Source organism: Ahaetulla prasina, chromosome 1 (assembly GCF_028640845.1).
Source record: "Ahaetulla prasina isolate Xishuangbanna chromosome 1, ASM2864084v1, whole genome shotgun sequence".
In the NCBI taxonomy this organism is placed as follows: Eukaryota; Metazoa; Chordata; class Lepidosauria; order Squamata; family Colubridae; genus Ahaetulla; species Ahaetulla prasina.
Genome location: NC_080539.1, coordinates 73,822,789 through 73,847,968, shown reverse-complemented (window position 1 = coordinate 73,847,968; position 25,180 = coordinate 73,822,789). Strand labels below are relative to the sequence as shown.

The window sequence follows — 25,180 nt, the reverse complement described above, 5'->3', positions numbered from 1 at the left end:
ATCTTATCGAATAATTAAAAACCACAAATAATGTTTATTTTTCTGTTTTGCACAAAAAGTCCATAAGGGGTTTCTTGTCCACAGTAAACATAGATATTGTCTTTTTGCTAAACAATTTTGCCATCTCAACAAGTTCCATCACCTTTATCAAATATTCTTCCATTGTGGGTAATGCTGAATCTTTCTATTTTTGTACATACAATAACCTTGCTGCATTTATCAAGTACAGAAACAAATTTCTAAGATTTTTTCCAATTGTTTGACTATCAATTCCAAAATAAAGTCTTAATTTTCTAGCTCTTTTACATATTCACCAAGCATGATACAATGTCTCTTCTTGTTCACATGTCCAATATGAATGAAGTGGTTTTGTACATTCCAAACAATTTCTCCAGTGACATATACATCATTGTATAAAAAATCCCTTTAAGATTATAACATAGTGTAAACGTCTATCGTTTCAACCACACGATTTCCCATTGTTTCATCTGTTTATTATAAGTAAAATGTTAGTCCATTTTATCAAACACTCCACAAATTGTTCTTCTATTTCACATTTCAATAAAAGTTTATACATTTTAGCAATTACATGTTCATCATTTGTACACAATTCTATTTCAAATTCAGCCTTAGGATATTCTTTTATCTACTTTAAACCTTTCTAGTAATTGTATGTAAGAAAACCATTGTCCCTCTGTCACTAGTTCTTCTTTATTTTACATTCTTCCTAACACAATATTAGTATCTCACAATAAGTTAGCCAAATTTGTTTGCCTATTATTTCTTGTCTATAAAATGCTTGTTATGCTAAGAGCCAGAAAAATGTTTTGAGCACAACCTGGATTTGTATCCCTTCCATTCTCAATATAGTACAAAAAAGCATAATTATTTTTGAAATCTAATTAACTTCAACTTTAATGTATCACAAATATCCCTGCCATCTTAATCTCATGTCATGTCTTTTTAACTCAAAAGCCTTCTATTTCTCAAGAACACTTACTCTTTCATCCAAACCAAACAGCAAGAGATGCTTCTTTCAAAAGTGTGTGCATATACACAGGTCTCAAAAACTGTGAGAAGGGAGAAGGAAAACTCCATATCTTTTTCCGATATGTGTCTTTTGCAGGCAAATTATATCATTTTAATTTTTTCAAATAATGACTTTTTTTCACTTTCGGGGAGCATTTGCTACATTTATATTTTACATTAATCACTTGTAATCCATAATCACATTAAAAAAATAGAAGAACCAATACTTATAGCACATAATCCAGTATATCCCTTTCAGTTTCCTCTTGTACCAGTTGGAGTTTTTGTGTCTTCTTTGACACTTTCATTTAAATCTCTTCCAATTCTTCTTTGAATTTTTCTAGAAATTTCCACACCTCCTGGATAGAATTCAACTGAAACCTCTGCTATTTAAAAGTAAAATTCGTATCTTCCAATTTGTTCCATCAAAATGGGATCCTTTTCTGTTCTAATCTCTCAGTCAAAAAAAAAACCCTCCTTTCTCTTACGCAAAGTTACGATAGTAATTTAATAGCAATTATATCTATATTGCCAATACATAATGCAAAACTTAATCCTTTTTTCTTCCTGACAAAGTACACAAAAGCATCCCTTAGAACATTTCTTGTTCTTGCAAATCTTGAATTTATTCTATACATTTTTATCAATTTATGCCTCTATATACTCCTCTGCCCAATCCAAAAAAATTGCCAGGACTTTAATAATCTTCTCTTTAATATCTTCACTAGAATCCTATGGCCTTGCTCTAAGTCCTAAAACAAATTCTTATCCTCTTATTCAAATATAGCCAGATTATCTAGTTCTCTTTCCAACTCCCTGTCAGGAACTTCTGTCCTCTCTAAAATTTCTATTTCGTTGTCAAATTGTTTTGTATCCAGATATTTGTTACAGCACTTTCCATCATCCTGGCTTCTACTTTCATCTCCTCTTTCCTCTTTACAAGTATTTCATCCATTTTTTTCTTGAAGTGCTGTTAATTTAATATCAAGTGAATCTATCTTATTTGCCCATTTGCTAACATTATTTTTGAAGCAAATCTGGTATAATTCCTTTTTCTGCAGGTTGCTCTAGAGATCTCCTCTCCTCTCCTCCATTCTTGCTGTTTTTCTGGTGGTTGTCATTATATTATAATCCAAAAATGAAAGTATCTCAAACAACAGAAAATTAAAGGCAAGCTTCCCACATCTTTTGTCTTTTGTGCTTTTATCCCTAATAGCACTAATTATATTCAACATCACAATCAACAACTATAATTACAGTCAGTTTCATAGTCTGGGTCATTATCTTACTGTTATTTTTTCTTTTCGGCAATCCGTCAATTGTATGCATTCTTTAATAATAAACAAAAAACATTCCCACAAAGGTCTAGTTCTTTTTGGCTAATTTAATTATAATTTATTTAAAAGCAATTTTGCAAAAAAAAAACTCTTTCAAAATAACCATCTTCTTTATCTGTTTTAAAAAATTCTTAAAACTTCCATGTTTGTCTTTACATTACATTCAAGGAAGTAGTGTAAAAACAAAATTCTATGACATGTTTTGTTTTCCAAATGCTCCAAAGCCTATTGGAAGATTAAATATTTAGTTAGAGCTGAGCTTAAAATTGTGAAGAACTTTTCAGCAAAAACTAATAGAACACTAAAAAAACAGAGAAGATAAGTTTTACTTACTAAAGTTTTCTGAAGATTTATGTTTGTAGATGTCAGAAAGAAAAGTTTTTTTCTAAAAACACTTTTTTCTGACCAGAGGGAAATAAATATGGCACTATGACTTCTTTTTTAGAGTATAATGCCATACAATGTACTCATAGAATAATGTGGCATTCTTTTAAAATGTTCTTAAAAGATCCATTCTTTTAAAATAGAATAATATGGATAACAACAAGCATCACAGGGTGACTTATCCAGGGGAAACAGTTGAGAGATGCTGTTACTTTCTCATGAGAATAAAAACACATTAAGCTTCCTGTTATCATATCATAAACACTCTTCTGATAAATTTTGAGAGCTATGACAATCCATCAACAAAAATTAATCAAATGTTCTCACAGCTGCAACCTGAAAATTAGGTTGCAGTAACCTTTCAGTTTATCTTCAATTTAAGGAAACTTTCAGCTATTCAGAAAATGTAGAACTTATTATCTTCTTTGAGGAGATGCCATTGATAAAATACATTATACTGATATTTAATGAGCTAAGAGACAAAATTTATTAACTTTTTTTTACTTTCCTTGAAACAAAATAAATCTGAATAAAAAATAGTGCTTCAAATCATGACAGAATAAAAATATTCTCTAGAATTGTAGTCTTCATCTCAAAATCTTACCACAGCTTCTAATCTCTAGAGTCAGGTCAGGTATGAGATAGTCTTTTAGGTTTTTCCTTCTGCTGGTTTCTGTCCTTACTCCAGGTAAACAATCACTTCCTTATGACTAAACAAAAAGATATTTATATAAGAGAAAGTCCTCTATAGAATTTTATTATAAAATATCTTAACAGTTATGTATCAAAAATTAATGATCACAAAAGTAACTTTTTGTTTTCATCAGTAATTTTCTAAGGATTTGTTGTTTTGTTCACCCCTATTTGCATCATTGTTTTTTTCTAGAATAAGGCCATTATTTTAAAAAAATCATCTTATCTAAAGCACTGTTCCTTCTTTTGATATCAGTGACATTCTGATCAAAACTGACCTTATGAGACCACTTTTAACAAGACTAGGAGAGAAGACGAATAGCCTAGAACTGCTATCTAATAATTCTATTTGGGGCTTATCTCTATAGGATACTTCCTTCTTCTATAGTTCACTGAATTCCTCCAGCCATACAGAGGAAATTTTGGCAAGTGTGTAAGGGGTCACCATTTCCACTGTGAGCATCATTCCCAAGTAAAATTCAATTTCAATCTTTCATAATAAGCACAGATATCAAAAGAATCTGAAATTACGAATTATGGTTTAAGGTTTTGCTTATTTTGAAGTTGTGAGCTAACTGAGACATAATGAAAGTTACTGGCAATTACAGGCATGCTAATTTATTTGCAGAAATGTGTAAAGGGAGGATAAAAGGATTGCATTTGGAAGGAAATATCTTTTTTATATTTCGATTTACTAAACCAAGATTATCATATCAAAGCTTTTACTCTAAGACTGGTAATTGTATCAACATCTAGAAACATACCTGGATTGAGTTAAACGTTCCCTCTTCACTTTGGGGATTTTTTTGTAGCTTGTTTTCTGAAGAATCTTTACATTCTGAAGATAATTTCTGGGATTTTTCAAAACTATTCATCTCCAGGCTATGAATTACTTTATCAAGTTCGCCCTGTTTCTCCTTTAAAACTTTAATATCCAATTCCAGTTGAGCAACATTGTTTGCAATGCTTTCTTTCAATCTGCTCAGTTCCACAAGCAAAGGGTCTTCCTCTTTTCGTTTCTTCTGCAGCATCTCCACTAAATTGAAGTGGTGAGCAAGGTATAAAAGAAAATTATTTTAATACATGCATTATTAAGGTAATTAAAATTATAAATTTTAATTTTCTTAGATCCAAGATGTTTGGCATGTATTAAAAGTAATGTTGGCTACAGTGATACAGCATATATAATCCAGTCTTTAGGATCATATAGTCCTAAATTTACGACGGTTGTTCAGCAGCTGTTCAAAGTTACAATGGTCCTTAGAGTTCTGGCTGTCACAGGATTTCCATGGCCATGTGATTGCAGTCAGGGTGCTTAGCACCCAGCTCACAATTACAACATCACAGCAAGCCACATTCATGTGACTGTGATTTCCCCCATTCCCTGCCAGCTTCCTACAAGTGAAACGAATGATAAAATTGCAAACACATGATGACACACATAGTCCTTGTATAACTGATGGCAACCCAAACTACTGAAATTGCCATTGCTAAGTTATGCAGTCATGTGCCATTGCACTCTACAACCGTGTTGCTTGCGATGGAGTTCTTGGTCCTAACTGCTATTGTAATCTGGAGACTTTCTGTAGTATTCTGAGATGTCTTCAGAATGAGATAAAATACAATTACACACTTTCCAGGGGATTGTGTAGTATTCAGCACCACTACTGAATACTTCAGGACAAAAAAATAATTACAAAATAAGAGGAAGTGATACCTTGCTGTTTTGAAAGCCTATCTAATTCAATCCTCTGATAAAAGAGTTTCTTATGTTGTGTTTCTTGTTCAAGCTTCAACTTTACTCTTTCCTCTATTACCTGGAAAATTTGAAAAGGGATTAGCACATTAAAATATGCCATTTCATTGACCAAAGTAAATGCAACCCTACAAGGATCATTATGGCAAATTTCCAACGTCTCCCTGAATTCACAGTCTTTTTACATTATTAAATATATTTCAGATGATATTTAATGCAATTTATCGCTTACTCACAAGAGCTTCTTATACAGTATGTTCATTTTTCCATTAAAATAGCATGCCTTCTTACTTTATAAAATCTACCTGATATGATTATTAACTTTGGGAATTGGCTGAAGTTCTGTAATTCATAACAAGGGAGGAGGGGACAAACAAGCCATGACTTAACAAAACAGAAGTGTACATAATTGTACCAAAGCACGTGTAACAAGCCTGGAATATATTCTTAATTTGTAAGGAAATAACTTCTTTAGGACACCCAAGACAGTAAATTTTTGTTTGGAAGCTATAGGCTGAAATCCACCACTAGATGACAAATCTGTGTTGTTGAATTTATGTGTTGCAAATCCTTGACATCAACAAAAGGGCAAGGCAGAGGTTGTACAGGAAGATTTGCCTTTGGATTATGGATTTCCTATCTGGCTGCTTTCAGAGGTTAGATTAGGTAATCATATCTCCTCAGCTCTTATTCTTAACACTGGTACACCACAGGATTGCATGTTGAGTCCCTTACTCTATATTCTTTATGTACATGACTGCCTTCCCATTCACACCAACAATGCTATTATTAAATTTGCAGATGATACAACAGTGATGAGACTCATCTCCAGGGAAGTTGAGTCTGCCTATCGAGATGAGATGACCAGTTGCTTTCATGATGTGGGGATAATAACTTGGTCCTTAACACAAATAAGACCAAGGAGCTTATAGTGGACTATAAAAGAAATAGATAAGACATCCAGCCCTTGGTTATCAATGGAGACCAAGTGCAGCAAGTGGCTAGTTTTAAGTTTCTGGGTGTTATCATAAAAGAGGACCCTACCTGGGGTGCTCATATTGCAGCATTGGTCAAAAGGGCCCAGCAGATATTATAGTACCTGAGACTTCTCAGGAAACAACTGAATGAAAAACTGCTGGTGACCTTCTACTGCTACACCATAGAGTATTTTAATTTACTACACCTGTGTATGGTTTGCCAATTGCACAGTGGCAGATAGGACAGCGATCCAGAGAGTTAACGTCATTGCCCAGATCATTGGTTGCCCTCTCCCTTTCTTAAGAAATTTCAAAACATTCTTAAAGATTCATCTCTTCCTGGGCACCCTTTTTTTGAACTAGTACCATCTGGTAGATGGTACAGGATAATAAAACAAGGCCAAATAGGCTGAAAAACAGCTTCTATTCCAGAGCAATAATTATATTGAATTGTACTGTATAGTCATAATGCAATATTAATGCAATATCAGGGGTTTTTAATTTAATTGTATAGAATGTGAAGGATGCTTTTGTTTTATTTTTTATGTATAATGTACACTGAAGATGGCATTTAATTTCGTTATACGAGGTGCAATGACAATAAAGTAAACTAAATTAAACTAAGATGATGGGAGGAGCTAGGTATCTGAAGAATCCAACTCTTTTCAAATCAATAAACATTGGCATAAACCTTTGTCATGCTTCAAGTACTTGCAACATTTAGGCTGACTCAAGAGGAGATCTAAATTCATTATTTCACAATGCCAAAAAATATTATGGACAGGGTAGCAAATACTTCTGCTCACAAATGGGATTATCAGGACACTATAGTGGAATGGCAAGGATATCCTTCCTACTATTTTTTTTAAATGGTAATTCTTTCCCTGTTTTTTCTAGTAACATTTCTGTTTCAAATGTTTAGTTTCATTTGCAAATAGACATTCATGCCAAAAAAGGAACCAAATTTCAGAGTAAATATGCAGATTTTCACCTCAAACTTATAGTTTATTTCACAAAATTGATAGATTTAATGTCCAAAAAATGGAACTGAAAGAGTTAAAAACCCTGAGACTATAATGAGACTTCAACAGACTATACAACATCACATGCAAAGTTCGGTAAACTCATTAAAATTATTTTAAATTGGAGAACAATAGCAACATTCTACATCTATCTATCAATTCTGCACAAGCCCCTGGCTTCTGTTGCCAAAGACTCCTGCAAAACATTATTTTATTTGGTATATATTAAGAGACTTAATAGCCTGCATTTTTTAATTACTTGGATAAAGAAATCAATTCAGGCAGAAATAAGTGTTAGATCTTATGATAGGTGGTGCTAAACTGTCCATCCTTTATGTTGCAGTATCATCAAACCTTAAAGAGTTTTAATAGTCATGTCTCCATCAGCTTATAACTAAAAAGATACTAATGATGCAAAAAAATTGGTATGTCATTTGTTATATTTTTGTTATTTTTATTATTAGTGTTTGATGGTTGTTAAGTTTCTTCTTTTTTCTTTATTTTAACTTTGGAATGTTTTTTTTTTAAATGTGAAGAAGCTGTCACTGGACCTAAATGTCCTGGCCAACTTTTGTCCAGTCTTCCCCTTTCTACTAAAAATTGTTGAGAAGAGGTCAGTTGCCGTTTCAGAGAGCCATTAAAGAAATAAATTGTCTGGTTCCATTTTAGCTGGGTTATGGAGATGGCACTGATCATGCTCATTGATGATCTCTGATGATGCCAAGATGCAGCTGGTTGCAACCAACTTGGCCCTGCTTTATTTCTCAGCAATTTTTGATATGATTGATCTTTACATCCGTATAGACCAGTTGAGAATACAACTGGAGAACACCCTCCTCAGCCAGTTCAAGGCAATATTTTGGGTGGGGTGGAGTGGGGGTGGGGGGAAGTAGACTCAAATTCAAATCCTTTGATTTGTGGAGTGGCACAAGTTTGATGCTCTTGCTCCTCCTTAATATGATGTTGCATTAGGGAGAGGTCATCAATCAGTTGACCTCAGTTCAGCATCAGGTATCATGAATACATAGATGTCATTCAACTGTGAATCTCAATCCATGAATAAAAAAACAATGTTGTCAAGGTTTCCTCCCAATGCTTGGAAGCAGCTGGAGTCTGGATGGGGAGAAACAGGTTTAAGTTAAATTCTGCCAAGTCAAGTGGCTTGGACCTCCTTGTTCGGCAGATTCCCAAACTTAGTCCTGAAGGGGGTCACACTAGGGGAAGTCTTCCTAGATTCCCAACTCTTTCTCAATGATCCAGGTAGCTAGGGTTTTGCACAATCCAATATGTATGCCAGTTGCATATTTCTGGACCAAGAAGCCCTCGTTACAGTCATTCATATCTTAGCGGTGAACTATGGCAGCATGGTCTTCATGGGGTTGCCCTTGAAGACCACTTGAAAGCTATAGCTGGTTCAGAATGTAGCAGTAACACCTCTGCCTCAAGAGCTGTATTAGTTACCAATATATTTCTGAATGCAATTCAAAGTGCTGTTTATTATCTACAAAGTCCTATACCGCATAGTAACTAGCTGTCTGAAGGACTATGTATTTCTTGTAATATCTGACTACCCCGGCTCTTTCGTCCCCCTGCTGTGGCTCCCTGTCAGCTAGCTGGTCCCGCCACTCACCCTCCCCTCCCACTTACTCCTCACATGGCCTGAGAAGGTAAGGGCAACGGTGGGGGATGGAGACTCACTCCATATTCTAGAGCGGGAGGGAAGCGCCCCTGTACTTGCCTCTCATCTCGCAGGCACTTCTTCCGGTGCTTCTTGGTGCTACGCACACATCTTGGTCACTCGGGGAGATGCGCGACTTGATCGCTGCTAAGAGACACTGGCCTGACCCGGCTGTGCCAGATGCGCCATGTCGTAATGGGCTCCAGGAGGAGGATACTGCGTAAGATACTGCGAGAGCAACAAGCAGACCATGGAGGCAGTGAGAGAAGTGGCAACAGCAGGCCCCCCAGCTGTGCTGACGCCGCTGCTCTCACCGCCTCCATGGCCTGTTCACTGTTCTTGCAGCACCTTGCGCAGCACGCTTAAATTTAGCGTGCTTCACAATGGGGGAGACAGCATTATGAAATCCATTATGACATGGCACATCAGGCACAGCCAGGCCAGTGTCTCTTAGTGGAGGTAAAGTTGCGTGTTTCCCCGAGCGATTGAGGTGCATGCACAGCAGCAAGAAGCGCTGGAAGAAGCGCCCGTGAGATGAGAGGCAAGTACAGAGGTGCTTCCCTCACACTCTGGAATATGGAGAGAGTCTCCACCCCCACTGTCGCCCTTACCTTCTCAGGTCATGTGAGAAGTGACTGAGAGGGGTGGGCGAGGGGCAGGGCCAGCCAGCCGACAGGGAGCCATAGCAGGGGAACGAAAGAGCTTCATTTATCTGGGAACCTGAAATGACTTTTGATTTAAATCATTTGGTAAAAAGCATCAAAAGAAGATCAGCAGCAAAAAAAAACAACTACCCAACCCTCGCCTGTTTTTAGAAATGGTTCAAGAGGGAACACACACACACACACAAGAGAGAGGTGGGGAGAGAGGGAGGGAAGAGAGAGAGAGAGGGAGGAAAAGAGAGAGATGAGAAAAAAGGGGAGAAAAAGAGAGAGAAATGAGAAAACAATGGAGAGAATGATAAAGAGAGGAAAAAGAGAAACAAATGAGAGAGAAGGGGGAGAGAAAGGGGCACAGAAATGAGAAAGCTGGAGGGAGAGAATGAGAGAGGGAAAAGAGGGAAATGACATAGAGGAGAGAAAAAGAAGGAAAGAAGGAAGGAAGGAAGGAAGGAAGGAAGGAAGGAAGGAAGGAAGGAAGGAAGGAAGGAAAGAAAGAAAGATGAGAGAGAGAGAGAGGAAAAAGAGAAAAACGAGAGAGAGAGAAACCCATTTCCCACAGAAAACAGCCACAAAACCCAGGTAGGCGTGGCGGGGGGGTTCATGTGACTGGGTGGGAGTGTTGTTGAGTTGGCCAAGCCCACCCAGGTTTTGTGGCTCCCAGTGTTTTCTTTTCTTTGGGAAATGGGTCCAAATGGCTTTTTGAGTGTTTAAGGTTGCAGACCCCTGGCCTATCCCAAGTAATCCGGGTCAACTTACTTTGGGTTTCATTGAGGAAGCAGCATCATTTAGCAGAATCCAGAAAGCAGGATTTCTCTGTTGCAGCACCTGCACTTTAGAACAGCATTTGCTTGGAGATTCATTCAGCAGCCACTCTATCTCTCTTCAAAAGAGCCCTAAAATTCAGTTCTTTCCCCAGATCTTTGGTTAGGGCAGAGTTCCCCAATCTTTCTAGGTTGGCGGCCCGGAGTGGAGGCACAAGTGCCTGCGCGAGTGGGATCACGAGCGTCCAGAATACTCATGCGAGTGGGGCCGTGAGTGCCTGCACAAATGGGGCTGTGAGCATCCGTGACACTAGCAACGGACACACAAATGGGGGCTGTGCACACACTCCATCCAGCTACTGACACAGCCCACTGGCCAATAGGCCACAGCCCACTGGTTGGAGCCCCCTGGGTTAGGGTATTTAGTTGATCCCCTCCACTTTTGGGGTGATGGAAAGTGGGTTTTTCTAACCTGTTTCTCCAGGACTACTGTGTTCTTTTTGTAGATCTTGTTACGTTTTTGTTGCTTTTTAACATTGTGAAGCTGACTAGTCACTTTGGAGTTAGGCAGTTTAGAAATTGCATATATGAAATTAAAATAAACTATGTAGATACAGACATATTTATGTATCTATTCCTCTACCTTAGAATTTTGCAGAGGACTGCTTATATATTTTAAGTTCTAGAATATACAGTCTACAATATATTCCACATTTCTATGCTGAAAAGAAGGAAAAGTTAAAGCTTGTTAACTTTAAGAAAGAAATAAAGTGTTTTTATGTTTTTAAATTATACATTATAAATGATAAACGGAGACCTGCATTGGGCAACTGTTTGGACTAGTCAATTTCTAAAGTCCATTCTAAATCAATTTCTATGATACTACGGTAATTATGAAATTAAGAAGATACTCACATTGCTCTTCAGAAAAGTTTGTCTTGTTTCAGAAGATTTTTTTCGCCTGGCCCTTTTTTTAGAAGACTTGGATCGCTGATTGAAGTAAGGAGCAGTGGTAGAAGCATCTTGAAATTGCTTGAAATCGCTGATGGTAATTGTATTAATGATTCTGAGGTTGCGAGTTCTACATTTGTTTTTTAGATTGGCATGGTTGGCAACCTCAGGTTTATTTGGACATACAGAGTCCACTTGCTGAGCACACCAGTCAGAAGTTGCATAACCCATGTGGCGCTGGTATACATCGTAGTTAGGTAAGGCTACTGGGAGAGAAGCAGGGTTTGGGAAGAACTGAGATGGAGTATATGTAGGGACATATGGAACATATTGACAGGAACCAGAGATGGGCCCAGTAGGAATATCAAGAAAAGAAGGTGGAGCTGATGGGATTAAAAATCCTGGAACACCAGATTGCTCGCACATGTCAATGGCTTTATTTTGCCCTGAAATAGCGATGTTATTGTAGTCAGATTTTAAAACAGGAGACACAGCTTCAGGTGATGGAAAAGAATCAGATGGCGATAGAGAAAGTTTCTTCCTCTCCCACAACTTTGCTTTATGATTTGCCACTGAATGATGATTAGAAGAATAAGATGTTTTTTTCCCGTGGAGTCTTTCTTCTGTGCGAGCAGCAAGCTTATCTATTTCAGCTATTCCAATGTCTAAACCAATAGTTTTAAGCAAGTCACGGATCTTGTCATATTCCACACTGGACTGTTCCAAATTCTCTGGATTTACAGACTGTTCCAAATTCTCTGGTTTTACAAACTGTTCCAAATTCTCTCGTTTTACAGACTGTTCCAAATTCTCACATTTTACAGAATGTTCCAAATTCTCTCGTTTTATAGAATGTTCCAAATTCTCTCGTTTTACAGAATGTTCAAAATTCTCTCGTTTTACAGACTGCTTCAAATTCTTTGGTTTTGCAGTAGGTGGAGATTTTACTTTCTTAGTCACAGGTTCTTTCTTTTCACTCATCATTATCTTTTGAGAGTAGAGACAATTGTTTGAATCACCATCATCATCACCATAAAGAAATTTCTCTTCATCTTCTATATTATCAGGGAAGGGATCCAGTCCTTTTTCTGGAACACAAGGAGAATCAGTCGTCGTACCTAGAATGCACGAAAAGCCACTTCCATCCTGACTGTCTCTTTCATGAGGCAGCAGGAAGTCACTATGTTGGCTGACAGATTCTGATGTTGACTCGGGAGGCTTCTTCTCCTTTGAAAAATTCCTGGAGTCCTGTTCAAAAGGAAAAGCATTTGTTCCTTGTCATGTCTTTTGCACTGAGATGCCTTACTACAAAAAAGTTATTGCTGAACTAAAGAAATTCTGAAGAAGAAAAACTGATGAAAAGAAGTGATTGTGTTAAACTGTTATAAATAAAAAATATCTGAAAGAAAGGGGTTCATTTATAGATAAAGAACTGTTAGAAAAGAATCCAGGCTTTAAAAAGATCTTGTGATGTTAGTTTATAAGATTAATCAATATTTCAATTCATAAAACAAGTCATTCTTTCATATAAACAGATCACAGCTAATAACTTGGAAAACTGTAAGAGAAGAAAAATGAAACTGAGGCAGAGACATGAATTCTAAAATATCATTTAATTTGACATATTGTGGGTATTTCATTAGTGCTGAGGCAGGGTGCAAAGGTGCTACAAAAAAGTTACCAGAGGAAAACAAATAACATGCTTCTCTTCCTCAGCAGGCCACACTGATACAAGATGATCTCACTATATTGTACTAATCAGCAATAAAATTGCCAATACAGTAACACATCATCATTCTAGCTATCTTCTATAAACTGCACATATCATGTCACCACCCAGCTTTGTTCAGAGTTAACCATTCAGTGAAATGGCTTTATTCTCCCTCCATGATATGCTCATAAAGTCCAGTTTTAAGTTGCTATGCAGCATCAACATAATCATGCCATGATCTGTGATTACTTTGAATCACTGATCAAGAAGGAAAACAGCACGTCAATAACAGAATAACAGAATTCGAAAGGTGCCTTTCTGAAGAAAGCATCTTACAAATCCAAAAAAGTAGCCAAATGCTCCTAAGTCAACAGGCAACATTACTTATGACTGCTGCATGATGCAAATTCACAAAAGCATGGTGCTTCTTTCAGAAATGAGTTTATCTCTGTTTTGAAACTAAGTTAGGAAAATGAGGTGAATTGATAATTCAGTTTCAAATCGTTTTTAAAATTTAATAATTGTAGAGATTTCTTCCGTTTCAAACACTGAAAAATTCTGCACTTGGTTTTCTAGAAACGATTTAGAAAACTTCCAACCTACATACCTAATGCTAAAAGTTTTCATCTAAACCATGAAAATCTTCAGCAAGCACCCTCCCATCCCCCCATAATCCCACCTTTCAGAACAGACTCCTCCCTGTACGACAAGCCATCTCAGGCTCCTTGCAGAGCAAAATAAGGAGCAATTGCTCCTTACTTCATCTTGCATGAGGAAAAATATTACTGATGGGGCTTCAAGGTTGAAAAACAAAAATTCCCATAAGTGACCTAAAATAACTTTATCAAATGCATCTTATGTTAATTTCATAGAGATTTCAAAATACTAAAATAAAATGTGTAACAACACACCTTAAGAGAAAGAAAGTTACTTGTTTTAAATTTAAAACAAATAAAATGCAGACTTTCTGATCCAAATGAGACCCAAGATGCTGTCAATACTAAATCAACTCCATGACAGGGAAAAAAGTGTGACATTGTTTGAAGCATTTATTCCAAAGATGTACATATAGACAATTAAATACTTATATTTAAATTAGGGGGGGAAAAGTAAAAGGGACAGATTAACAAAGAGAGTGAAGAATTCAGTTCAAACCTGTATAGAAGAATCATCTGAACGTTTCTTCAGTATAGATTTTAAGGGCACTGCTGGGGTTTTCTCAGATCTATAATGGTGTTGAGATTCAGAAGACTGTTCTTGATTAGCTGAATCAGGCAGGACAGTACTAATGTTTCTGCTTCGCAAATCCTCTTCTCTTTTTCTCCTAATTCTTTCAAGTTTACGAATATCTTCATCCATGTATATTAGGCTTGGGCTTTTATTAAGGCTTTGTTTACAATATTTCTCTGATTCTGTCAATAAAGCCCGAGATTTTATGCTCTCATCAAAGAGTCTATGTTCTCTGTCATATTGAAAGTATTTTGATTCTTGCTCCCCACCCCTCTTATTTTCTCTTGATTGATGCTGTAGAAATTCACTGTTTATGCTTCGGTCCAGTTGAGCTATGAAAATATCCCTATTGTAAGAGTCCTCATCATGTCTCATGCTGAATGGTCTTGAAAAATTCTCCTCACGAAAAAAACCTCTTTCAAGGTTCCAAGGATGTGAAAGGGCTCTGCTAAATATTGGACCATCAGCCAAGTCATCCCTGATGAGAGAGGCACATCAATTACAACATCAACATCATATAAATCTCTGGAAACTCAAGTTAGCATATGGGAGATGAAACAAAAACAGGCAAGAGTGCACTGTTACAGAAATGGAAACGTGCTCCAGCTCCAGATGTGAACAAAATATATATAATTTATCTTGTATTAAATTGCTTTCAAAGGACAAAGTTGGTCTTAACAATGCATATCAACCATACAGTTTTTATTTTTTAAATTATGTTTGTGTTAATTTTTTTACAATGAGAGTTTTTGTGTATTTATTGTTTTAATTTATTATTGTAAGCTGCCCAGGGTATTTTTTTTTGTGAGATAGCAGCTATAGAATTTGATTGATAAATAAATAAAAAGTTTTGTGTGAAGTGTACACACAACCTCAACAACACGTCTATAGCAAATTTGGATAATAAAACATTTTAGTCCATTTTTAAAGTAGAAGCAATATTCTAACATTTTAACTGATTAACAGCAACAACAGTATTTGTCCTACATATTTTTTTAAAAAATTCTTTCTATTTTATTTTTCTATATTAAATCAATGAGGAAACATGTGCAACTTGCTACTAAAAATAACTATCATGAACGTTTTTCTAATAAGGCCTAACTCTAACCCTAACCCTGGTGATTCTTGCTCTATGTACCTGGTTTTTTAAACTAATTTTTGTGGTACTTCAAAATAGTTAACTTTTGGATAGTTTAATTTATCCACATAAGAACTGTTATCATTTCAAAGTACATCTTTCAAAATACAATGAACTTCTGTTTAAAGTATACAATTCACAATTACAAATTATACTGATTTATTATGGTGCAATAAGCACAGAATACAGGTAATCCTCAACTTACAACAGTTCATTTAGTGATCATTCAAAGTTACAAAGGCACTGAAAAATATGACTTAGGACCGTTTTTCATACTCACAACCGTTGCAACGTACCCATATCACATGATCAAAATTCAGTTGCTCAGCAACTGGTTCATATTTATGACCGTTACAATGTCCCAAGGTCATGTAATCACTTTTTGTCACTTTCTGGAACAAGCAAAGTCAAAGGGGAAGCCAGATTCACTTAACAACTGTATTACTAACTTATCAATTGCAGTGATTCATTTAACAACTGTGGCAAGAATGGCCATAAAATGGCCCAAAACTCATTTAACAAATGTCCCACTTAACAAACAGAAATTTTGGGCTCAATTGTGGCCATAAGTCGAGGACTACCTGTATGCATCACAGAAACTTCTCATACCTCAGATAGGAGAATCTCAATGGCAACACATATGCATAGCCTTGAGCGGTAAAGCAATTACATTAGGATACAGATAGTCCTCAAGTTATGACCACTCTTTTAGCATCCATTCAAGATTATAACAGCTCTGAACATGGGAGACTTATGACCTGTCCACAAAGTTGTGGTAATCACAACATCACATTATTCTAATTTGGGTGCCTGGGTGCCCATCTCATAATTAAGATATTGCAATGAGCTGAAACCATGGAATCACCATTTGTGACCTTCCCAGCTGGAATCAAGTCAATGGGGAAGCTGGCAGGGACGGTTGCAAGTTCCTCATATAAGTTGTTCCCGCTTTTTCTCCCAAGGAGCCCCGCGTGAGAACTTCAGGAATCTTGTACTTTGCAGCAACTCCACACAGACATCTTGTTTGCCAAATGCAGCCATTCCGGGATTGGGAGGTCTTGTCACATTCTCTAATCCCACCATTTTCTGGTTGGGTTAGTGCAACACATTCTAGATGGGGCTTCCCTTGTAGACTAACTAAAAATTACAACTGGTTCAGAATGTGGCAGCATGCACAGTTTGACTGCCCTACAGTTTTCCCATATTGCACTGCTGATGGAATATAATCAGCTATAAGAATAATCTTGAGGAATAGGAGGCAGAGCCGCAACCAAGACATTGATCAGAAAAAAGAAATTTTAGTCTGAAGAATCTCACGCTTGGTCCTCACTAGTTCTTTCAAAGATAAAGGGAGGAAAGGGGTAAGTGAATTCAGACAACTTCTGTTACCATAACCTTTTAATTAAGCAGCATTAGCATACATAACAATGGTTCCTACTCCAGCCTTACAGAGTTTCTAACAAGGCTGCTTACAGGACTGCTTCTCTCTGAGGATTTGGCCATTCCGCTAGATCAGATTCAGTAGGAGCTGTATTCTTTCTTTTAAATGTTGTCATCTAGCAGGACCAAGAATAGTGCACCTTCTCTATAGTCGGCCCTTCCCAGAGTAACACCCTTTTCCCAGAGATCCAGCAGGCCTTCAAACATTTGTTTTTACTTTTAGGAAAAGGAGATGAATACATTTGCTTTTATTGCCCGTGTTTCCCCGAAAATAAGCATTTGGCCTTATTTTCTTTTGGGCCCCAAAATAAGCATTTGGGCTTATTTTCGGGGAGGTCTTTTTTTTATCACAAGGTCTGGCCTGGCCAGGCGACATCCCCCACCCCCACAAACACACACAGGAGGCAGCAACTGCAATAAGGCTGGCTGCAACAGGAGGTAGAGGGACACAGGCAGCCAAAGGGCATTGGCCTGCGTGCCTCAGATCAGCTGCAGGCCGCCATGGAGAGCCTGGCTGGTGCCGCCACCATGAGGTAGAGTGAGAGAACGATCTGATCAAACCTTTCTCTCTCTCTCTGAGAGAGAGAGAGGGAGAGAGAAAGGGAAGGAAGGAAGAGAGAGAGAGAGCACACACCACCACCGGTATATGTTTCCGAGGTTGGATCGAATCGCGTGCGTCATATACACACAGGCACACACAAAAGTTGGATCGGATCGCTCTCTTGCTCTCTTTCTCCGTGCAGTGGAAGTGGTGATGTTTCAGTGCCTGGCCGGTGGGGCACTTCCCACTTGGCTGCTTTCCCTCTTTCTTCTCCCGGCTCCTTCTCCTCCTTCAGACAAAAGCTGCGCTTTTTGTCTTATCCATTGCAGTGCAGTGCCCAGGATTTACTTTGACAGCAGCGGGGTTTGGGGGATGGTCAATCTCTGTTCATGGCTCAGCAGAGAAGGCGGAAGGCAATCCCCCCCACCAGACCAGCCTGGCAAGGGGGAGTGGGAAACCGAGGGGTGCCAAAAGCAGCTGAAGGGCTTGAACACCACACTTTCAGCTGCTTTCGGCGCCACTCAGTTTCCCAACTTCACAAGATTCTTTTTTTTTGTGAGAAGTTGAAAGGTCTGAACTTTTTTTTTTTTTACCGTACTGCCACAGACTACTTTTCTTGCCCTGCCCGCGGCGGCAGAGAAAGCCGGTTAGTGAAGGGATGTGGCTGCCCAGGTGGAGGTGTGAGGTGGTATGGCGAGGGTTTGGCATGGGTAGCCTGGTTGAAGGGTCCTCAGGTAAGCTGGTGTAGAGCACATGGGGCACACCTCCTGCCTTGCTTTGTCCTTCACCCATCTCCCACCTCACTTCATTCTTCTTTGTACTTCGCCACTTCTCCTTGTTTGCCAATGTAACAGAGCAGGAGGCTGAGCAATTCACTGGTGTGATGGCAACAAACAAGGTGGTGATTGGGTGGAGAATGAAGCAAGGCTGGGGGTGCAGAGCTGCCCCCCATACCCTGCACTGGCTTCCCCGCAGCCAGGCTATAATGACCTGGAGTGTGGCATGAAAGCAACACAGCCAGAGAACAGGTCTAACTCCTCTTTATTGCTATAACTTTGCCCCAAAACATCCCGACATTTATTACAAGTCCTGGAGCAAAGCTCTCACACAGATCTTCAGCAGCCTCTGGCTGCAAGTAGTCCAGTAAGCAAAATTAGCCAAATAGTAACCTGGGTCAGCAGTCCAGTAAGCCAGGTTAGCCAAAAGATTAGCCAAACAATAACCAGAGCAAGAAATTCAGCGAAGCAGGCAACCAGACAAGCCCCACAAGACAGAGCACAGTAATCTCCAGGCATCAGCATACACATGAGGCTCTGCAGATTCAGCACTTGTTCCGAACAAATGCCCCTCCCAGTGGCACTTTCTTACATCTCAGTCCTCAGGTGTGCTTTTGAAGTGGGGCAGGGCATTCTCCTCCCTCATAGCTGGCTCAGTCTGCATTGGTCTCACCTTCTCTCTGTGCTCTAGGATCAGGAGGGGGTAGTCCTTGCTCTTCACCTGAGCCCAGTCTTTCCTGCTCCTCCCTGTCTGCAAGCCTTTCTAATTCAGAAAAGCCTTGTCCAGACTGACTCTGCCCTTCCCCACTTTCCTCCAAGGCCAAGGGAACCGCCCTCTCAAGGCTCTTGTTCCAGCTCATCTTCCCCTGCAGATTCAGACTCCAATGGGGGCATGGCACAGCCATCAATATCGTCTGTCCCCCCTCGCCTCCATCCAAGCGATGGCTTAATTAGCTGGCACTTTCAGCTCTGGCAGCAAAATAGCTGCCAAGTGTCTCTGTTATCTTCCTCGACGCGATGAGTCACCCAGGAACAAACAGTACTTCAGCTCTTAGTTAAGCAGTTAATTTGCCTGCTATGAAGCGGCACAGCAGCTCTTGCTGCCTTTATATCCTGTGGGGTGTGGCTCCATGACTCAGCACTTCCTAGGTCTGCCCCATCCCTGCTTCTGTTGTTCCCGCCTCTCCTGCCTACGAAACCTAGGGTCCAGCCAGGCCTGATTGCCATCAGCTGGGTCTGGAGGTGTGGCCTGGGGGGGGAGGAGTCAGGGGATGGAGGCCTCGTTATCTCTTCCACCTGGCCTGCCTCTGGCTCCTGGAACTGAGCCAGGGAAGCCGGTGCTCCCAAGGTAAGTCCTGACGGCCCTTCCCCCTCACTTTCCAAGTCACTTTCTGGCAGGAGGCCCGACTCGGGGGCGTAGACACAACAACTGCCTCGTCTTGTGACAGCTCCAGTAGTCCCGTTAAGGACCTGACGCGCATCACTCAAACTTCTACTCCATTTCAGCGCCAAGCCAGTGGCCACACAGGGTCTTTATGACTGCACCTTGCCCCACCTCATACAACCAGATGGTGGGCAGAGGTTAACTAGGCCTTATTTTTTCGGTAGGGTTTATTTTAGGCGCAGGCATGAAAATCGGCTAGGGCTGGTTTTTAGGGTAGGTCGTATTTTCAGGGAAACATGGTATTATTTCACTGCCTTCTATCAAGGAGTTAAACTTAAGGAATACAAACTTTTAAGTCATGAAAAATACCCTCTTAAGTGGTTATTGTAGAAACGAAAAACAGATTTACTACTAAGCGCATTTCTTAAGAACAGGAGAGAGTGCATTATATTTGTAAGTAAACTGCATACTTTGTCATCAAAATGCACCAACTTTACCACTAATTACAAAGGAAGAAATAAGATAAAGATTTATAAAATTCTATAAAGAAAAATATCTATTTTTATCCTGATGTGTAAACTTAAATGTTTTTAAGATTAAATTGTATTTGTATCTTCTGGACTTTGCTTCTTAAACATGCACTGAAATGCACTACAGATTTAGGTAGAAATGAACAGAAACTGACATATAAAAAGAAGATCTAGAACTACCTGAAACAAGACAAGTCACAGTATATAAATCAAGCTGTTAAATTAGAGAATTTTGCCACATTAGATTCATTTAATATTCAGAATTACTGCTGCAACTGTTAAAGAGATTTGAACATAACTAACAACCCCAAACATTTAAAGATTATTTTACCCTCCTCCCAAGTTTTAGACATTACTTGGAATCTTTCATATATTATTCCACTTGCAATTTTAATGACATAATTCTTTGTTTTTACAATGTTTTATTGTATTTTTTAAGTTACCCTGGGTTGCAAAAGATTGAGGTGGCCTATAAACCTCATTAAAAAAAATATATATGAATGTGTCCTAAGATGAGGGACATCGAATGTAATCCATCTAATATATATTTTCCAAACTGTCTCATAGCAAGTCATCATTTTATTTGATACAATAGGATACCAAAAAAAAAATCACAATTCTGTGAAGCTAGCTTTCAAAGAGCCATACCTGTTCACATTCCTCAGACTATCAGCTGGTAAGCTTGTGCCAATGTCATTTTCAACTACGTCCCGCAAGTATTTTTCCACTGAAGATTCAGAACGTCGGCCTGGAGAACGTGAGCGTTGCCTTGGAGAATATGACGGCGAATATCTCTACAATGGGGGAAGGGACAGGCAAAAGTTATTATATGTTATCTGTTTGATAAAACAAGCAGGTTTCCTATCTTCCATTGTTGCAAAATACCTTAACACTGGATATATTCCATGTTAAAGTGGTCTGGGGGTCCCTGCTCGACCATCACGGATTTCAATGAAATTTTGTGTGAACATGCACACATGTCCCCAATGAACATCGGTAAAGTGTTACGTGTGCCGATGCAATACTTGCAGAGATATAGGCATTTGTGTGACCCCATACCGCAGCCTTCTACAGTATGACACTAAGGTTCCAGCAACTTTGAGACATAATATCTCTGGCAATATTTCGTTGAGAGAAATAAAACTTGGCTATTTTGTACAAATTTTTGTGCTCTATTAAACAAAAGTACAACATGAAGCAAAAATCATGCTGCAACCTATTTGACAAAGTCATGTAGTTAAACATGGGCTGTTGAAAGTCGATCTAGTCATGTCCAATGATTTAACAAAAGTTAAATCTTCTTTTTTTTGCAGTCAATTGTTCCCAGCATTACGCTTTTCTCCAGTGAGCCCTTCCTTCTCATTAAGTGGCCAAAGTATTTCAGTTTCATCTTCAGGATCTGGCCTTTTAAAAAGCAGTCAGGGTTGATCTGCTCCTTCACCTGCATCAGAAGGCTATTTAGTTCTTTCTTCACTTTCTGCCATTGGAGTAGTACCATCTGCATAGCTGAGGTTGTTGATATTTCTCCCGGCAATCTTAATTCTAACTTGTGATTCATCTAGCCCTGCCTTTTTCATGATGTGCTCTGCATATAAGTTAAATAGGCAGGTTGACAGTATATAGCCTTGCCAGACTTCTTTTCCAATTTTGAACCAATCAGTGGTTCTCTGTCCAGTTCTCACTGTTGCTTCTTAACCCGCATATAGGTTTCTCAAGAGACAAATAAGATGGTCTGGTACTCCCATCTCTTTGAGAACTTGCCACAATTTGTTGTGATCCACACAAAGGCTTTAGCCCTAGCTTTCTCCATGATTCAGTGTATGTTGGCGATTTGCTCTCTAGTTCCTCTGCCTCTTCGAAATCCTGCCTGTACTTCTGGTAGTTCTCGATCTACATACTGCTGGAGCCTAGCTTGTAGGATTTTAAGCATAACTTTACTAGCAGGTGAAATGAGTGTAATGATGCGATAGTTTGAACATTCTTTGGCATTTCCCTTCTTTGGAATTGGAATGTAAACTGATCTCTTCCAATCCTATGGCCATTGTTGAGTTTTCCAAATTTGCTGGCATATTGAGTGTAGCACTTTTACTGCATCGTCTTTTAAGATTTTGAATAGCTCAGCTGGAATACTGTCACCTTCACTAGCTTTGTTGTTGCTTAGACTTCCTAAGGGCCATTTGACTTTGCATTCCAGGATGTCTGCCTCGAGGCCAGTGGCCACCCTATCGTAGTTATCAGGGACGCTAAACCCCTTCTTGTATAGTTCTTCTGTGTAATTTTGCCACCTCTTCTTAATCTCTTCTGCCTCTGTTACGTCCCTGCCATTTTGGTCCTTTATCATGCCCACCTTTATCATGCCTTCATATCTTCAATTTTCTTGAAAAGATCTCTGGTGCTCCCTATTCTATTGTTTTCTTCTATTTCTTTGCACTGTTCATTTAAGAAGGGATTCTTTGCAGTGTTCGTTTAAGAAGGCATTCTTCTCTTCTAGCTATTCTCTGAAATTCTGCATTTAATTGGGTGTATCTTCATCTTTCTCCCTTGCCTTTTGCTTCCCTTCTTTCCTCAACTATTTGTAAAGCTTCCTCAGACAACCATTTTGCTTTCTTGTCTTTCTTTTTCTTTGGGATGGTTTTAGTTGCTACCTCTTATACAATGTTGCGAACCTCATCCATAGTTCTTCAGGCACTCTATCAGATCTAATTCCTTAAATCTATTTGTTACCTCTACTGTATATTCATCAGGAATATGATTTAGTTCATACCTTAATGGCCTAGTGCTTTTCCCTACTTTCTTCAATTTAAGCCTAAATTTGCCATGAGAAGCTCATGATCTGAGCCACAGTCAGCTCCTGGTCTTGTTTTTACTGACTGTATAGCGCTTCTCCATCTTTGGCTAGACAGCACATAGTCAATCTGATTTCTGTGTTGACCATCTGGTGATATTCATGTTATAGACATCTCTTGGGTTATACAATGTAGCATTATAGCAAGTGACTGTTAATCTGAAACACATAGCTCATATCTATTTCTGTTATCTGAATTAAGATATGAAAATAAATGTTTGGATAAGCAAGGAAATAAAGTCATTTAGAAGGGCTATAAATTGGTGGTCTGCTTCCTCCTCAAGAAGTCATTGCAGGATCCAACATGGTTTATCCCATCTTCAATCTTTCCTGTTCAGGGAACACTGTGTCCTAATTAAACATTAATTTAATCCAATTTAATTTTTGAATTGGATCTATTTTCTGGATTATATCACTCCAAGACTAGATCCAAAAGATAAGTCCAAAAAAGCCCTAACATATTTTTTCTAGAAAATTTATATTCACAAATTAGTATTCTGTTGATATATGATACAGCAATTGTATGACAGAGAAAATATAGCTTTGTTCCTTTCACATACTATAGTGAAAGAACCTTACTGACAAAACAATGAGATTGAGTAATTGTTCCATTTTCAAAATATCTTTGATTTCCAAGATGGAAAAAATGACAAAGAAAATGTACGATTCTTCATGGGGATACATGAAGAATAAAAATAGTTCTACTAAAGAAACTGGAAACCAAAGTAATGTAGATCACACACTGAAAAAAGTATAGCCCTAGTTCTGAAATTTCAGAGATGAATTTATGCAAATCATTTCTACAAAATAAATCCAACTAAGTCCATAGTGCCAAATATGTAAACAAAAATAGGACTATCATTTCAGAGGAATACAGGTAGTTTTCACCTTACAATTCATTCAGTAACTGTTCAGAGTTACAGCAGCAATGAAAAAAGTGACTTATGACCATTTTTCAGTTACAACTTTTGTAGCATTCCCCATGATCATGTGATCAAAATTCATATACTTTGCAATTGGTTCATACTTATTGCAGTGTCCCAAGATCATGTGATCACCTTTCACAACCTTTTGACAAGCAAAGTCAATGGGGAATCCAGATCCACTTAACAACTGAGTTATTAACTTATCAACTGCAGTGATTCACTTAACAACTGTGGCAAAAAAGGTCGTAAAATGGGGCAAAACTCACTGAACAAATGTCTCCTAACAAAAGTTTTGAGCTCAATTGTAGTCATAAGTCAAGGACTTCCCATACATGATCATGGAATTGACTTTAACAACATGGTACATGCAGCTTCTTTTTTAAAAAGCTTAAGATTTTTTTTAAAAAAATTCAATAAATAAATAAATTCAGTAAATAACCATAAATAAATTCAGTAAATAATTCAGTATGCTTCACATTTGAATCTTATTACTCATCCAGCTCATTCAACTGCTTACTAATCTGCTGCAAAAGAAGCAACCTCATTCACAAGCTCTACAAAGTATTGAGTCTTTCCGAGGTCTGGGCATAACTGAAAGCAAAAGCAGAACCAAACCCTACAGTGACCCCTTTATGTTCCTTTAAGAACTTTCCATACATTAATGCATACTCGGAAGCCGCTCCTACTTAACCAGAACTTAGTTCGAGGTGGCAGAGCATGCCTAGAGTAGAAGTCATATTAAGTGTTTACTTTGCAACTTTTTCTTTTCCTTTCCCATTGCCGTCCAGTCAGAACCTTCCACTTAAAAAAAAACAAAAAACCAACGGGTTCTCCGATACCGTCGGCCGGAGAAAACGATTTGTAAATGTAATTATGTAGCTTGGGGGATGTCAGAGACTGTTCCGCCCTCGCACAAAATGGGGGAAGACACCGAACGGCGGCTGCGGGGGGGGGGGGGGGGGGGGGTCCCCTCCCCCCCCGCCCCGCTTCGCCAACAGCGAAAGCACAGACACATGGGACTGGAGACGGAAGGTAGACGAAAGGAGGAAGCTCCAACCGAGCGTACCCTGCTGAAACGGCGCGGGGAAGGCGAGCGATGCGAGGAGCGACGGCTAGGCAGGGAGCGGTGGTCGTAGTGGTGGCGGTGGCGGTAACCCCACGGAGAGGGCGAGCGGGAGCGTTGCCCACCCTCGCGAGAAGAGTCGATGGAGCCGAACCGGGACCGTTGAAATCTCATGGCCGGATGGTTGCTCTCGGGACGAGACATGGCGGGTAGCCTTAACGGCTTGAAGCGTCCACACAGGCCTCCCGCACTCACTCCTCCTCGCTCCTGTTTAAGCGTCTCCGGGCCATTTCCCCCACCTCACCGAGACGCGTACGCATGCGCACCGGGCTCAAAGGCCGGATGT

The 25,180-nt window shown here is 38.9% G+C and overlaps 1 protein-coding gene across 2 annotated transcripts; it reads right to left on the bottom strand.

Annotated features, from left to right (window-relative positions):
• Nucleotides 1-472: 472 nt before the first annotated feature.
• On the bottom strand, nt 473-25,180 carry LOC131188545 (zinc finger protein 318-like). 2 transcript variants are annotated; one of them, XM_058163860.1, is made up of 7 exons: nt 24,838-25,176; nt 20,649-20,794; nt 14,117-14,669; nt 11,215-12,498; nt 5,161-5,260; nt 4,208-4,479; nt 473-3,460 (listed from the first exon to the last, which is right to left on the bottom strand). In XM_058163860.1, exons 1-7 carry the CDS (start codon nt 25,036-25,038, stop codon nt 3,455-3,457), a joined length of 2,562 nt encoding a protein of 853 aa, XP_058019843.1. In that variant the 5' UTR covers nt 25,039-25,176; the 3' UTR covers nt 473-3,454. The 2 variants fall into 2 exon arrangements, with proteins under 2 accessions (XP_058019843.1, XP_058019853.1); XM_058163870.1 differs by lacking the exons at nt 473-3,460; nt 5,161-5,260 and having other exon boundaries at nt 4,289-4,479; nt 24,838-25,180.

Bases quoted from the DNA above. Each gene is read 5' to 3' on its own strand.
- LOC131188545 (XM_058163860.1), bottom strand. From the start codon at position 25,038: ATGTCTCGTCCCGAGAGCAACCATCCGGCCATGAGATTTCAACGGTCC. The intron at 14,670-20,648 runs GTATGGCTCTTT...CTCTCTCATCAG, and splicing joins AGTCTGAGGAATGTGAACAG to GGATGACTTGGCTGATGGTC. The intron at 12,499-14,116 runs GTTTGAACTGAA...CCTTTTGAACAG, and splicing joins CAGATGATTCTTCTATACAG to GACTCCAGGAATTTTTCAAA.